The sequence below is a fragment of the Lygodium microphyllum genome, chromosome 24 (genome assembly GCF_053477565.2).
Source record: "Lygodium microphyllum isolate KBCC chromosome 24, Lygodium_microphyllum_v1.1.10, whole genome shotgun sequence".
NCBI classification, from domain to species: domain Eukaryota; kingdom Viridiplantae; phylum Streptophyta; class Polypodiopsida; order Schizaeales; family Lygodiaceae; genus Lygodium; species Lygodium microphyllum.
The window spans coordinates 127767719-127784692 of record NC_141158.1 but is presented as its reverse complement, the minus strand read 5'-3'; the positions used below and the strand labels follow the sequence as shown (position 1 = coordinate 127784692).

Genomic DNA, 16974 nt, shown 5'->3' with positions numbered 1-16974 from the left:
TGTTGTTAAAACTAATTAGCAATCCTCCAAATCAATTTGCCCCTCGGTTTGCTTGGGGATTGGCTTTCAGCCTGCTCCTTGAAAGACAAATTGAGTCCCAAATTTGATATTGCTTGGCTAGCCTCTTGAATCTCCTTGAAATTTCTCAATTTTAGTTGTTGGAATTCAAGTCCTAGGCCCTTAATTTTGAGTATGTATCACGAGGTGGCTGTCAAACCCTAATTTCTACTCTATAAATTAGGGCTTATAGTAGAGATTGATTAAAATCACTTCCTTTGATGGCTCAAAATACTGGAAAATGCTGAGATAGCTTAAGAGATAGCTGGGGATGAAGAATGCTATAGAGAGAGAAATTTGAGAGTTTCATTGCGGGAAAGATTGAAAAATTGTTGTTGCCTTGCTCAAATAGCGATGGAAGCAGTCATAGCTGAGAACCACTAGAAAGATTGTTATTTCCTCCTGTATGCTTTCATCAGCACTAAAAGGACCTTGGGCTGCTGTCACCTATTCCTTGAGGGCTCCAAACTGTTGTCACATGCTGTAGGATTTATCCCTGGTGGTAATAGCCTGTCCTTGCTCTCTAACAGCCTCTTGCGCTTTCACAATTGTTGGAATAGACTTCCACTAGCCTCTAACAACGTTTTTTCCACTTGCATTGGCAAGTTTTGCTATGTGGCAACCTTCTAATCCTATTTTCGAGCATTTTTTAGCTTATTAAATTAATTTTTAGAGTATTAGTTTTGAAAATTAATTTAATAATTATTCTAATACTCAAAAAATTAATTTCACTAGTTAATAATTAAATTGGCTAGGCCAAATTGTCTTCCAGGTATCCTTGAGCAGTTATTGACCCTTAGAATGACATTAATTAATTAATTAATTAATTAATTAATTCCTAGTCTGTAATGCCATCATTGACATTAGTGGCCAATAAATTGGTCTAGAGAATTTGACATTGGATACCACCTAGTACCTGTTAGACAACTTATTATAGCTTTGGCCTTTGGCACGAGTTGATATCTTAGGATCTTGGGTCCCAGACTGTAAAATAATTAACTTGTAGCTCATATGTGCAAGTTACATTAGCATATTTGATTAACTTTTAGTCAAATGCTAAGCAAAGCAATAAAATATCACGTCCTTGTGATAGACCCCCCCTTGAAATCTTTGCAATCATCCTTGATTGCATTACATTGTGCCAAAGGAAAAGCATACTGTATTTTCAAACGACATCACAATCACAACATTGACCATTGTTTTACAACCATGCCGTATGCCCCAAACTTGATAATAAATTTTCAGCTAGCATATACATAACATAAGACTAAAAATTAGTTCAAAACTGTTGCCAGAAACCCATTAGATGCATCCATAACTCGTATTCCATCAATCGTTCTGCCTATCAACCATAGAAGAGTTTTAATTCAGCATAAACCATGGTTGAAATTGTCAATGGCATTTACTAAGATATTGTTGCTCATGGAACCAATTGTAAACCATTGAAAAGTGAGCATAATCTGATGATAAGCTGACCACGTGCTGATCTGAGAATTGATCACAAACTGCTACAAATGTGGCCCGCAAAGTAATCACAAACTGATTGCAAAATCTGATCAGAAACTTATGCAAAAACTGATGCAGAGCTGATCTCAAAGTGACCATAAACGGTTCTCAAATTGATAAAAAATTGAGCTGAAACTAATCAGAAATTTTTCACAAACTGAGGCAATTACTCATGCCAAGCTGATCCTAAACTGATGCTAAAGTAAAGTCTTGGAGCCACGGTAACAACCATGCTCATTTGTATACATCTCATAGTGACGAGTACACTTAGTAGTGACCCCATGGTAGACATACTGTCAGCACAGTACCTTGGATGCATGCTGAATACATTCAAGATCCACTATATATAAGAGTTGTCCACAACTCGCGGAGTGGAAGTGCTACTCTCTCCTTGAGCATCAGGCAATGCTCCGAATCCTTGCTTTATTGAACCTATTTGAGCATGTTGAACCAAAGTCAGCGGTTCTATCTAAAAGGCATCTAGGTAAAGTTGCAATAATTGAGGATGGCCTACCAAGTCATCCTGTTCCATCCACTTTGCATCGATTGGTGAAACAATACTAAAGCTTCACCAAGAAGTATATGGAAACTTTATCTCTATTTTTACTTGCCTTGAAACCTCCATTAGGTTGCAGGCCTTTCTTTTCCTTAAGCGTTGCGATGCTTTTTGCTTTCACATTGCTACAATTTCAACTTAATTTGTAACCAGCCTTTCTTCTCGGATAGGGTGGTAAATAACTTGATTAAGCATTGTGAAGAAAACTGCTAGGGTTTGCACTAAGGATACACAGAGTGTACGACCACGCAGAAACACAAAGAGACAGACACAGACACAGACATAGAGGGAAAAACTCAAACCCTAAATGCAAAACTCAAAACTCAAACCGTAAACACAAAACTCAAAAACTCAAACCCTAAACGCAAAACTCAAAACTGAAACACAGAAACTCGAACACAAACAAAAGAAGGGAGAGAGAGAACACAACTCTGAAGTGAATGTATGCTGTAAATGAATGTAAGAGTATACAATGTGCTCAAGGACAGAACAATGTCGGAGTGTGACGTCCACTGGAGACGGATTCCAAGTCTGTGACCACCAGTCGGAGTGTAGGAGTGCTGAATAGTGAATGGCAGCAAGCTGGTCACCAAAACGCAGCAGTTTGGAGGCTGGAAAATGGTAAATGCAGCAATGTACTGCCGATGGGAGATTGAAAACTGTGCACAGTCTGTTGTAAACAGTAGGTTGAAACAGTGTTTGATGTGGCTGGCGATGATTGGATGATTAGATGGCAGCAGATGATGATGTTACCAGTAGTTGATGTCAGCTTGGATAAAGGCGCCAGCAACAAGAGCAAACATGGATGGAGTGGCAGCAGTCTCGAGGGTTGGATAGCCACGTGGGAGGAGACTGATGGCTGAAATCTGCACTGGAGAGTGTGAAATCTGCACAGACCGAATCAAGCTGAATGGGGGCAGCATGTCTATTTATAGATATGGAAGGGCGCCCCAAAAATTAGGGTTTCCATTGAACTCTCTCGAACCGCTTCCTGCTTTAGGGTTTCCACCAAACTCTCTTGAACTGCTCTCGATTTTAGGGTTTTTACTTCAAAAGAGCATTTTTTAGTGTGTTTTGGGGCTGTTTAATAGGCTAATCAGCAAGGAATGCATATTTTAGCTCAACACCCTCTCTCAAGCCCAAAACTGAGCTAAAAGGTTAAGCCAACCATTATGATGTTTATTTACCCTAAGGCGTCCCACCCCAAAGTAGCTAGGGCATTGGACAAAGGGTGCACGTCGGTTGCCCAGTGGCCTACTAAGACTATAGAGGCAATGATTATCTTACCAAGGGAATCCAAGTAGGCAGAATAGAGAGGACAGGGCATTGGACAAAGGGTTCACGTCGGCTGCCCAGTGGCCTACCAAGCTCTACAAAGGCAGATGGAACTACATGGAACTTTTTTTTTTTGGAATAAGTGAGGTAAATTTTATGAAATGTGGCCGATTGAGTAATAGTGACCCAGAAGACGGGAGTAGAGAGGGTATACCCAACACATCACAAAACAAAACAAGCTAACCCATCCACTCAGGGTGTTGTTGGCTAGGAAAAATAGGTGATGAGGTATCCATGTGATGGAGGATAGTGGTGTGGTAACAACAGCCACCGATGGAAATAGTTTAGGATCCGCTCAAGTGGTGCTCTGCACAATGAGATGCAAAGTATGCTACACGTTGAAGAATGCTCATGTAGTAGGTGCACTTGGACAGTGTCCCTCATGGGAAAATTGTTCACTTGCCTAAGCGCCGAAGTACAAAGATAATGAAATCATGCAATGCAAAGGGTAAGATACAACAGGGGGGAAAAGCCGATGTTGAAGACAAAGTGTTGAAGCCTATAGAATACCAAGAAGGGTAGAAATCTCCTCTCAACCTGGATGTAGATGTCGAAGAAGGAAGAGGAGCTTGACGTTGGTCTTCACGTGGTGCCGAGAACCATAAGAAATGAAAGAAGATGAAGTGGATGAAGCACCCTGCTAGAAGAGCAAGGTAGAAGTTATTGCCATGGTAGCATTGAGAGAGATGCTATACGATCCGCCTCTCGGGAAGGTAGAAGTTACTGCCATGGTAGCATTGAGAGAGATGCTATACGATCCGCCTCTCGGGAGGGAAAACCGCCATGCTGGAAGAAGAGCAAGTACTCCTAGGATGATGAAACCATGAAAGGAACGGTGCGCATCCCCATGTCTCTATCCCAGATAGGACCAAAGCAATCTGCAAGTTAACCCTACACTGAAAGACAAAACCTTGCAAAAGAGATGAGAATTTGCAAGCATAGAGGTTAGTAGGGAGATGCTTCAAAGCAAAACAGAATAGAAAGAAAATCTAACTCAAAATAAATGCAATGAATGTGTATGTGTGAGTAAATGCAGTGAAAGATAAAAGAAGAGAAAAGCTAAGGACAATGAATCCTATGGACCTAAATCTAAGAGTGTGAAAAATGAATGCTATATTGACCTAGGGTATGCGAAAGCGCCTAGAGACATGCTAGTTTAAGAAGGTGGCCACTATCGCGTACATCCAGTAGCAAGGCTCTGCCAAGGGAACGCCTGACGAGGTGGGGAGGAAGGTGAGGTAGATGCATGAAGTGCAACGGGATCGGAACCTGCAGACCAATCAGCCAGTCTCTCAGGGGTAGTGAAAGAGATGGGCTACTGAGACTGTACTTGAGACACATGTCCAACAGTAACGGCGGATGCTGAAGGAGCAGATGAAGTAGGAGGGAAAGGTGTAGCCCCAATGGACTGTGTAGTCACAACAGTCTACAGAGGCTTTTTAGGTGGAAGACCTTGGGCCTTGAAGTGACACTCCTCGTCCACATGACCTATTCTCTGGCAGTGTGTGCAAAACCGGTTTTTCTTAAGGAGTTGCTGCCAGATAGGTCTAGATTCTTTGGTTCCATCTGAGGAAGAGGAGTCACCCTTTGATTGGCTTGCTTTCGCATCTTGCAAGTTCTTGCCACTAGTGGTTTTTTCTCCCTAAGAAGAGGCAACCAGCCCCCTCTACTCTGAATAAGACTTTGATGAGGATTGTGGACTTGATCATGCAGCCTCGCGTAACGCAAGAACTGGCACTTAAACTTGTAGAAGGTTGGCAATTGAGGTTGGAAGATGATGTGTTGCATGAAATTAAAGTATTTTTCGGGCAACTTATTCAAGAAGAATATAATCCGATCGTCATCTGACTTTGGAGAGCTAGTAGTGGCTAACTCGGCAAGGAACTGGCTATATTCAGTCAGCTTGACTTTCAGATCATCCTCTTCCTTAATAGAGAACTCTTGAAGCTCAAGGTTGAGATTGATGCACCGAGTACGATCATGAGCCGCATAGCGGTCGAGAAGGTGACTCTAACGCTCTGATGCGAGCGGGAAGCGCTGCGTCTGAGAGTGAAACTCAGGAAGCAATCCCTGTATCAGCTCAACATTGGCTGTAGCATTGCGGGTTTTCCATTGATGGATGTAATCAGGGTGAGCTAGTCGAGGGTCTGGCATAGGCTCTAGACCAACGGCGAGGTCCCAAAGACCCTGAGACTTAAGCACTTGTTGCATGAAATTAGACCAAGTGGTGAAATTTGACTTGTTAAAACGTGTCTTATCCGTGAAGGCATTCTTGTCCGTTGTAATAGGAGTGGTAGTGCTCGGAGATGGATAGTGTAAAAAAGTGTATTGGGGGTAGGATGGGGGAGTGGAGTACACTTGGGAATGGGCCCCAAAGTGCTCTCTAGACATGCGTATAATGTGGAAGGTGGATCCATAGGTAGGGATGGGCTGACTAGGCATGGGCATGGTAGCCACATGAGGAACAATGGGCATGGTAGCCACATGAGGAACCCAAGGAGGTGGGATGGGGACACGGGAAGCAGAAGAGGGGAATCCATGCGTAGGTGTAATCCAAGGAGAGTGTGAAGATGCACCATAAGCTGAGGATGGAAACCCCTGCGTATGAGTGGTCATGTGAGATGTGAAGCTGGAGATAGTAAGGGGGATGCCCATCACAGTCGACCCAGGAGTTATGGGTGTGCTCCTTTGCTGAAAGGTGAGAGGCACTGTGCTAAAGGGTAGCATTTCCCCTAACGAAGTACCATGGTGCAAAGAGGTAGAGAATGGGGTGGAGAAGGAAAAGGTGCTAGGAGCGGAGATGGAAGATCCAACCCCTAGGGTGTGATACAGATGTGGATTGTAATCCAAGGTTTTGGAAAGATGATGAGAGGTGTGATATAGAAGAGGGTGGGATGGGAGGGAAGTGAGAAGTATGCGTGATTTACGAAAAAAAAAGTATGCGTGATATGCTCAAATGAAACAAAAGCTGTAGATGTACTTGAATTCCGTCTGCTTCGTGAGCCCTCTCTATTGAAGTTCACATATGCAAAGCCATCCGGATCCTGTACCTCAAAAGAAGAAACAAGCGAGGGTTTTGATTCATGCAACTCAAAGGAATTGTACAAACCTGACATTGGACCTGGCTGAGATGATGAAGATGGATCGCCAGACGTTCCGAATGCCGTATGTCCTCCATGATCGGAGAGGTGGCCAGCCTCACCAACTGGTCCAAAAGTGATAGCAAAACTGGTAGGAGGGGTGTAAAAGAGTGTACAGTGTGTCCAAGGGCAGAACAATGTTGGAGTGTGACGCCTAGCGGAGACCGATCCCAAGTTTGTGACCACTAGTCGAAGTGTAGGATTGCTGAATAGTGAATGGCAGCAGAGTGGTCACCAAAACGCAGGAGTCGAGAGGCTGGAAACTGGTAAATGCAGCAGTGCACCGCCAATTGGAGGCTGGAAATTGCGCAGAATCTGCTGTAAACAACAGGTTGAAACAGTGTTTGATGTGGCTGGCGATGACTGGATGATCAGATCGCAGTAGATGATGATGTCACCAGCAGCTGATGTCAGCATGGATGAAGGCGTGAGTAGCAGGAGCAAACATAGATGGAGTGGCAGCAGTCTTGAGGGCCGAATAACCACGTGGGAGGAGGCTGATGGCTGAAATCTGCATTGGAGATTGTGAAATCTGCACAGACAGAATCAAGTTGAATGTGGGCAGCCTGTCTATTTATAGATGTGGAAGGTGCCCCAAAAATTAGGGTTTCCACTGAACTCTCTCAAACTGCTTCCCGTTTTAGGGTTTTTACTTTAAAAGAGCATTTTTAAGTGTGTTTTGGGGCTGTTTTAGCGGCTAATCAGCAAGTAATGCATATTTTAGCTCAACAAGCACTATTTATAGCAATTAACAAATTCACAAAACTGAAAAGTACACTTTTTCATATAATCTTAGACATTGGACACCTTGTTTGCCCCAAAACTGGCTCTCCTTTTCTGTATTTATTTAACTTAATTGAAGAAGAAGTTGATGTACAATGGGATTCTCCCAATTCCTTTTGATATTCCAACTCCCCTTGCTGTTCAAACTAACTAGCAAGTCTTTAATCTGATTTGCCCCTTGATTCGGGCAATCAATTGGCCTTCACCTTCTTTGATGGAGATGGAAAATGCCCCAAATTCGCCCTCCACTTGAATAGGCTAAAAACAGTTTCAGCCCTATTGAATCCATGTCTTGGAGCTTCCTATTTTTGGTACACTTCTCAATGCTACAATCATTGGAGCAAGGTTGTAGAAAGCTTGGGAGATGAGAGGGAATACTGAGGAGAGAAAATTCAGACTTTCTTCGTGAAGAATTGATGAAAATGTGTCATTTACTGCTGCTGCCCTGTCTCAACAGCTTGTAGATGCAAAGAACTGAAGAAAATTAGTCATTTACTGCTGCGATGCTATCACCTGCTGTTGTTTGGTCTTCTCCTGCCCTTGGCTGGTAGCATCTCCTCCCTCTCTCTTGCAGCTTGAATACACTTAAAATGCCTCTCTCCAGTCTCTAAAGACGTTTTTCAATCTTGCATGGGTATTTTTGATAAGTGGCAGCCTTTCCAAATGGTTTTTCCAGCATTATCTATAATTAAATATTAGAAGATTTCAATCTTTAAATACTGAAAATTAATGTGGATTGGTTTATGTAACCAATCTCATCTCTCATTCCATACATGGGTGAGATCACAAACTCTATAAGTTATATGAAAACTCTCATTAGTAGCTTTCATTAGCAATTTTACAAAATGAATGTATAAATTAATGTTTAGTATTTATCTCTCTGTAGATAAAGTATGACAAGATGATATGGCTTTATAAAGCTCATGCATATAAGGATAAATTTAGCTCATGATACATCCCTTATGATCAAAGAGCCACAAGATAAAATAGAGGGGTGCAGTGGTGGCTTCTTTGATAGCCTCTGTCTCATCCCAAAACCCATTACTCAATATGTAAGTTATTATTTTTCGTGCTTTGACTGTTCGACTCTCACTCCATACATTTGACTCCTCATTACATACAAGTCGACAAAGAGAATCTTTTATTTGCACCATCCTAAACACATAAGTCAAAAAATAAGACTCAAAACATTTGAAAAGTTGAAACATTTGTTTTATGCCCAATTTCAATGTGCATATTGATGGTGACAGATGTATCGTACAATATAATTATAATTTATAATAACAATCATAAATGATTGCTTACCAATGAAGCACAAGAAATAAGTAGACGAAACATGTCTTTGTCGGCTTCACAAGGTCATAATGGCAAACACTTCTGAATAGAGCCAAAGCCAAGGACTTGCAAGTGATGAAATTAATCATGTGCAAGGCTTTCTCAAAGGTTGGCTCTACCCAAGGAAGTGCTATCATATCCTTCATCATGAAATCGAGTGAGTGTGAGACGCATAGAGTCTACACACAATAGTGGAATAGTGTCAATGAGCATACTCACCCATCTTGGCACAACTTAAGTCAATATCTGTTATGGCTTGGACCACATGTTGGGCCCCAATCTCATCTATGGCCTTGTTGATATGGGAGTAAATCCACTTTCCAGTAATGCTTAAGCTAGGGGCTGAACCATCCACCACATGCAACAATGTAGTACTGGAACAACATGAAACCAAGATATTAATTATGTGTCCGCGTCTTTGCAAGTGGTAAGAGACAATAATTGTCATTAGTAACTACTAACTGCTAGTTATCAAGTTCATGTATTTAAAAATTAAGAATAGAAAAAGTAGTATGTATGATGTATTATGTAAATTATTAGAAAAAAACATTAAGTAAAATTTCCAACTTACTCTTATCACTCCATCCATCAGATACAATGCTGGAGCCATATCAATGCCAATATGACTTTAATCCAGTCAGTTTGTTTTGAATATAAGTCATTTGAGCTTTTAAGTAAATTGTCCTTAGAGGCTCTAAGCTAATCATATGTAAGCCGGTAGCTCCTGTTGCACTCCGAGCGGCAACCAATGCATTGTAGAACTTGATATAAGCTGATACTCAAGCAATGTCGAATGCAAGGTTGCATCAATAGAAGAATCTATGCTTCATGACTTGAGCTTGTTGTTGCTTGAGTCTTGAAGCAAACAATGCTTGCAATGTGCTTGGTTGGCTTCTCTACCTCTCTTTCTTGATTTGCTTGCTAAGCCTTGTGAGGGTGTAGTGAGTAGAGATGTGTCCTCACCAACCAGAGAAGTGCCCTCACCAACAAAAGAAGAACTAGTACCATGTGTACATGTTCCCTCATAATCTATCATGGTGGAATCTGTTGGCAAAGGCATACCAACCACTCTATGTGATGCTCGTGATGCTTGGGTACTTGTTGGCACATTGGAAGCACATGGTCCGTCCTCCTCATCATTCCGCCTTGCTTGACTTGAGTTTCCACCTCCACTTGTGTGATTTCTCTTTGCTTGTTTCCATTCTTCTTCAATTTGTTGTGAGGTTAGTGGCCTTCTTAGGAGTAATCGCACCTTGGCCAATTTTTCTTTTGTACCACCATGTGGCAAGAAAATACCTTCGGGTACTCTCCTACAGCCATGTCCACCCTTGCTTACAGTTCATGTGAAATGTGCTCTTGTTTGGGTGGAACTCCCTCGCAATGTCTCTCCACAAAACTTGCAAACTACAATTTTGGTTCCAAATGTTCCATAGCAATGGACAAACAAGGCATCTTCCCCAACATCTCGAAAATACTCTTTGTGAGGAGCCATGGAAATCCAAGTTTAAGGTTCAAGCCTTAAAAGTGGATGGAAGAGGAGAGAGAGATGGAGGAGAAAGAGAAGAAAAAGGAGTAGAGCAGATAAACACGGGGAAAGAGAAGAAGGAAGAGTAGATAGAGGAGTAAGAAGAGATGGAAGAGTAGAAAATGATGGAGGAAGAGAAGGGGGAAGGTGATGGAGAAGGAGGCGGTTGCACTTCAAATGGGTTGGCAACCTTCCGTGAGATGAAATGAAGCAGAGAGACTTGCAAATTTGGAGGATAAAACAGAGAAAAACCAATGTTTCAACATCCTGTATAACCCAGGATGTTTCATTACTGCAGGATAGCCTTTTTTTCAACTAAAAAATTAAAGCTTAAAACTTTCGTTTCGCGACCCCGTTTCGTGAAATGAAACGAAATGTTTCGGGGTTTCAAGGGTTTCGCATTTCATCCCTATAAAATGTGTTTTTTGGTGACTAAAAGCCAGAATGGGTAGATTGTATGAATGCTGATATCACTGTGGTGTAAGTGGAGGTCTTGTCCCATCTTCCATGTAGAAAGCCTTGAATGGGATGGCTTGCCAAACGAACCATTCTCAGTTGATATTGATAAGCTTAAGGATCCACTCGCTTGACTTTGTCAACAAGTTTGGGGTAACGTGGACCGTGGAGAGGAGGTCTTACTCCATCTTCCATTTAGAAAAGTGTCCCATCGTCCATTTAGAAAAGCATGACATGGGATGGCTTGTCAAAAGAACTATTCTTAGCTTATACTAATAAGCTTAAGGACCTGCTCTCTTAACTTTGACAACAATTTTGGAAAACAAGCTAGATGCCATCCGATTAGAAGATTGTTGGAATGGGCAGATTTTATGAATGTTGTTGCCACTGAGGTGAGGTGAAGGAGGTTTTATCCCATCTTTCATGGAGGAATAACTCTGGATGGGATGGCCTACCAGGTAAGCTTATGTTGATAAGCTTAAGGACCCACTGCTTGACTTCGATTGCTACAATAGGCATTACTCTCACTTAGTCCCTTCATCAAAGATGCCCCCTTGGTCCTTTACTGCTTGTGTTGGTGACTCATTTGATACTTTTCCCTCAGGTGATTGATGGTGAAATTGTTGGTCTCTGGTTTGGGGCCTCCACACCAATGCACACAAGTCCAGTCTCATCTATTGTACCAGAGAGAGACATGCATGCTTTGGGTTGGTAGGGTGGGATTGTTTCCCGAGGAGAGATCACCAAACTTGCACGAACGGTGACAATAAGTATGACCTCCTATTTCTTGCTTTTGCTTCCTTGTAGATAGAATTCAGTGCAGAAATGGTGCAGCCCATCCATTTTATGCTATGGAAAAAGTAGAATTTTTTTTTGCATTAGGCATGTCTCTTAGCAACATGTTACCATGCCAAATCTTTTGGGCATTGCTGCCCGTATGTGAGCAGCATCATCTTTAGGTAGACATTGCTATGGCTTCATTTAGGAAATTGGCATCTCACCTGGTCACACTAGAACCCATGCTTCATGATGACACGTCCTAAATTTGACTCAAGTAGTCAAACTGCTAGAATATTTTCTTCTTTCACATCGATTGCTTCCTGGCAGGAGGTCCCTCACTTCACTACTTGGCATCCTGTGACTCTAGAAAAGACAATAACTCATTTGAAATTGAGGTTTTGGTCACATCTAGGTTGCTCGATTAGCCTAATAAGCACATGGAACGTGGTAAGTTCAATAGGATGGCATGAGTGGGTTTGAGGACTATACAAGATTTTGTCATTTTTGGTCAGCCTTGGGTTTATTCTTTTCGCCATATCTGTAAATACTTACGAGTTGTCGAGAGACCAAGGTATCAGCTGATTTGGACCAGCTTGGAGAAATGGCTTCGGCAGCATTTTCCTTTGTCTACATTTCCACCTTTATCCCCATGGTTGGACTGGGCTTTTGTGCACTTAGGATTTTTTGAAATGATCAACCAATTAGGTTTGCCATTAGATGGTTGAGGACGAGATGGGTGAGTGCGAAAACAAATAAAATTTGATCTTCTCAGGATGGTAAAGCTAAGTGGTACGATCTATTGCTTCAAATGTAGAGGCCTAAGCTTACCTACCAAGGGAAGGTTTTTATATGGAGGTTTCTTTTCATGGGTCTCCCCACAAGGGATGTGTTGGTTGTTGTGTGGGGGTGCATGATGATGCTTTTCTTGTGTGGGAAGAGGATAGCTTGCGATCTGACTAAAAGTAGAGTGATTGATCTCACAAGGATCTTCCTGCTGCTTGACTCTACCAAGGATAATCAAAAGTGTTTGAGTGGGCAAGAGCCCGGACTTACTTGGACACACCATGTGAACCTACTTTGTCCAACCAGGTAATGTTCTGGGGTGAGTTTGAAACAAAAGTAAAGATTCATTAGCTTGCATTAGAGCTTGGTTAGACCTTAAGCTAGTTAAACTGATTTTAGGGCATAGCACATTTAATGTTTGTAATGTCCCATCTGTAACCATTAATGAAGCCTGTTCATTAATGTCCCATCTGTAATGTCCCATCTGTAACCATTAATGAAGCCTGTTCATATATCAGTGAAAGTTCAGCAGCTTGGAGCATCATCTCTATTGTCAACTATGCTTGGAGCATCATCTCTATTGTCAACTATGCTTCTGTTCTTGATATTTTTCATTTGATCAAACTTGGTGTTTAGGCTTTGTCAGACTTGTTGTGCAATACATAGGAGAGTGCATATAGTATGGTGTGTCCCTCTGAGCATTATGAGGCCTGTTCATACTTTAGTAAAAGTTTAGTAACTACCAGCATCATCTTTATTATGAACAATGCTTCTGTTCTTCATGGTTCTCCTTTTGTCAAACTTGGTGTTTCTGATTTTGTCAGAACTTAATGTTTCTTCATTTTGTTGGACTTGCTAATCCTTTCAGAGAGATGTGCTTTACTTCTGACATGTGTATTTACAGGCTGTGAGTGAGATTTATAATCTCCATGGTGGAAGGTTGGCAGCTGGGCACACCATGCTTCTCTTGGACATACTGCATGAAATTGCAGTGCATTCACATAAGGTCAATGGGGACTTTCAACTACGTTCAAGATTACAGAGGTTGCAGATGGTTACTCAAATGCCTGATCCTCCACTACTCAGATTAGAGAGCGAGTCTTACCAAGCTTACTTGGCATTGCTACAGCATTTACCTTTGGATAAACCAATTTTAGCCAAGGAGGTAGATGTGGAGAGTAGATTGGTAGAACTATGTGAAGAGGTACTGTTGGTGTATTTAAATACTGCTACAGCTCCTGTGATTACAAAAAACCAGGTGGAAAAGCCTAGCCCGGCTCTTTGGGCAATTCCTCTCGGTTCTTCTAGGAGAAGAGAATTGGTTTCTCGAGCTCCCCTGGTTGTTGCCACATTGCGAGCAATCAGTGGGTTGAAAGCTGCATCTTTTGAGAAAAATTTAAGACAATTCTTCCCACTTCTTGCGAGCTTAATCAGTTGTGAACATGGTTCTGGGGAGGTGCAGGTTGCTCTGAGCGAGATGTTTAGCTCTTGGATTGGCCCCATCATCCTTCAAGCTACTTCATAGGCTTCTGCAAGTCAATTCTTCCAATAAATTTTGGTAATATGCATCATATGGGAGAGGAGTGTCACTTTGGGTGGTGCAGGAAGGTACGAGCATCCTCACTCACAACTGAAAGCATAGGCTAGTCATGTTTGTTAGTGAACACCATTTTTCTTGTATTCTTATGTCAACACCAGCAATGTGCTTAAGTTAGATACATGCACATTGTTCGTGTAATTCAATGTTATGTATCATACAAGTTTGCTGGTCACAGAAGTTATCTCATGCAGCTCAGTCACAAGCAAGATGTCTAGGCCACTGCTAATGGGCAATGTAAAGAATGAATAATGTGTTCTCCAACTAAATATATGCTGGATGCTTTTTTTAACAGCTGAGCTCCCTTCCAGATTTGTACCACATTACTGATTCAGATCAGTAGAGGTCATATTTGGATCCTATCACATTTTTGTGAATTTTCTATTATGAATTATTATAAAAGTTCCAAGGTTATTCAAAGGCAAGGCTATAAATAGCTCTTCCTCTGCCATAACAAACTTTGTGCTGCTTGAATAAACATTGGGATGTCTTGATTGTAGCTAGGGCGTGCAATAGTGTTGGCGTGGATTTGCAATATCTGGAAGTTGGGAAGAGTTGATGAAACTAGATGCAATATATCAAAGCCATGGTTATTCAAGTGCACAATTTTGACTAGGATTGTTACATGAGATGGGGGGGCATGCGCATGTGTGTGGCCGCACATGCACACACTTTTTGTGTGGACAGAAGTTTGACTAGGATTGCTACATGGATTAGCATTACTTCATTCAGTAGGTGTCAATACTTGTGATTATTTTGATCTTTGATAGGAGCCTTCGTCATGATGATCAGGTTAAGCCCTTTATCTATAGAGGAGTCCATAGAAGCTTAGTTTGTTGGCCTTCTAATAGCCAACTCAAGCTTGTGTTTAGATGAGATTTCCCTGTCCTTGGACAGTGATGACTTAAGAAGGGATGTGATCACTGGTAACATGCTAGTCCATGGTCTGCATGGTGAAGTTGATGATTCCAGCGCCCTTTTGATATGGACATTGGGTTAACCTTATGATTCCACGCCCTTGGTGTGGATGCTAATTAGGAATTAACATCCTGTGTATTACATTTATCAAGATTAATTGTAATAATGAATTAACATCATTTGCATTATATGTTTTGTGATTAATTGCTGATTATCATGTATGTATTCACTATTGTTTCATACATATACATAGATATATATGTAAGTACGCACATACACATGCATGCATGGGTGCGTATTAATGAACATACACGTATGCATACGTGCATAAATATGCCGATAAACGGGCATATGTATGTATATGTGTCTATATCTTCCTACTTACATTGTGTATGCCAACCATCATATTCATAAATACTTATGTGCATACATGAAAGAAGAAAATAGAAAGGAAAGGTGAAGGCCAAAGATGCACATCAAGATTGCCAACTTGAAAGACATTTAGTGTTTTGTGTCGGTGGGTATGATCCTTTGATTTGTGGCTATAAGGCAATATAATAGACACAACTTATAGTATCTAAATGTTCAACAATTGTCTTTATTTTAGTCTCATACTCTTGAATGTTATTTGTGATTTCTCTTCAAATGATTAAAATTTTGTTTTGACAAAATTTCTAGGCATTGATAGTGATTCCATACAATTGTATATGAACGTCCCATGCATCCTTTGGTGACATAACCCATGGTATCATCACCATAACCTTTCAAATAAGTAGAAAACAAATGCAACACTTTGTGTGCCCTTTCAATCCAAGTAGAATGACTTCCTAACATCTTAGGTGTATCATCTCTCAAGTAGCTTGGGCTTGCACATGTCAACATCTAGTGTTGACATGTGCACTCTAGTGTTTCGATATTGTAGGCATTGAAGATGTCTTTAAGTTTGTTAGGGGATTGAAAAGATTTCATGCATTCAAAGTTTATGGGATCTATAATAAATAGTGGATAAGATCGTATATGCAATTAAGAATGTTCCTATGGGCATGCCTAGAATTTATTTTCTTGCCAAAGATTTGTGAGTTCATCCATTTGATAAATCCCATTTGCATTCTCACCAAATGCTACAATTTTTAAAAAGTATGGACCTCAATTGACCATGACAAGTTGAACTCCATGAATATTTGTTATAGAGCCATCATTTCTTATTTCTTATATTTAGACAAACATATAATTCACAATTTTGTTCATGTGATTCTCTAAAGATTTTTAAAAATGCGGGATCATCCCAAACTAGAAAGCCTTTAACAAAGCATAAAGGTGTATGCCTTTGTAAATAATTATGACAAAGTGAGGCATATCCTTGTATCGTCCTTGATTTTAGCATTATATATTTTCCAACTTTGGACTCATCAATGGGGTTGTAGCTTGGTTGGTTTGAGTGCAAATGTCTAGTAGGTGTCTCTAACAGATGGCATGAAGAACCCCAACAACTAGATGATCAAGGCTACCATGGTTGTTTTTATTCACATATACTAGAGTTTGAAATAAGATGATTATTAAGAAAGCAAGAGTTTAGTTGGGTGACGATGTGCAGCACCAAGCAAGGGATTAGTCGAGAACTTTGGAGTTTCGAGACGTACGAGAGAGATACAAGATAAAGCACTAAAGTAGTCAAAATGTTCCAAGGGAACAAAAGTGTGGATCATAGATGAACTCACACTAGCATAAGTCAAAGCTCAATGAGCAAGATTGACAACATAAAGACAATTGGGAAAGAGGACAAATGGGAAATTTAATGAGGTGAAAAATCCATTGAAGAATATTTCCAAAAGCCTAAGCATTAGGATGCTTTAGTGTCATGATGTATGTTTGTGTTTATTTTTTCCAATGGCTCCCTAAAGTGGATTGTAACTAAAATCTTAAGGTATACCATTTTTTCCTTGTAGATGGCTTGGTCATCAGCTAAGTATTCCTAATGATGGCTTGGTCATCAGCTAAGTATTCCTAATGATGGCTTGGTCTATAGCTTCCTACTTGTGCTTCTCATTGGCATGCACAACTTATTTACATAGTGAGGTTTAGACATTGTGGTCTGGCTTAGATGGACCAAGGGACTTCCAAATTCAAGTGGCAACAAAAAGAAGAGAGTGGCTTGGGGATTGTGGACCCAGGGACTTGCAAACTCAAGTGGAAACACAAAGAA

The 16974-nt window shown here is 40.9% G+C and overlaps 1 protein-coding gene across 1 annotated transcript in view; it reads left to right on the top strand.

Moving 5' to 3' along the window:
* LOC148015631 (brefeldin A-inhibited guanine nucleotide-exchange protein 2-like) overlaps nucleotides 1-14286 on the top strand; it is a 70295-nt gene extending 56009 nt beyond the window's left edge. Inside the window, exon 11 of the mRNA XM_087665379.1 lies at nucleotides 13161-14286. Within this exon, the coding sequence (XP_087521505.1) occupies nucleotides 13161-13781 (621 nt within the window). The 3' untranslated portion in view covers nucleotides 13782-14286. The remainder of the gene's footprint in view (nucleotides 1-13160) is intronic.
* Nucleotides 14287-16974: the final 2688 nt, after the last annotated feature.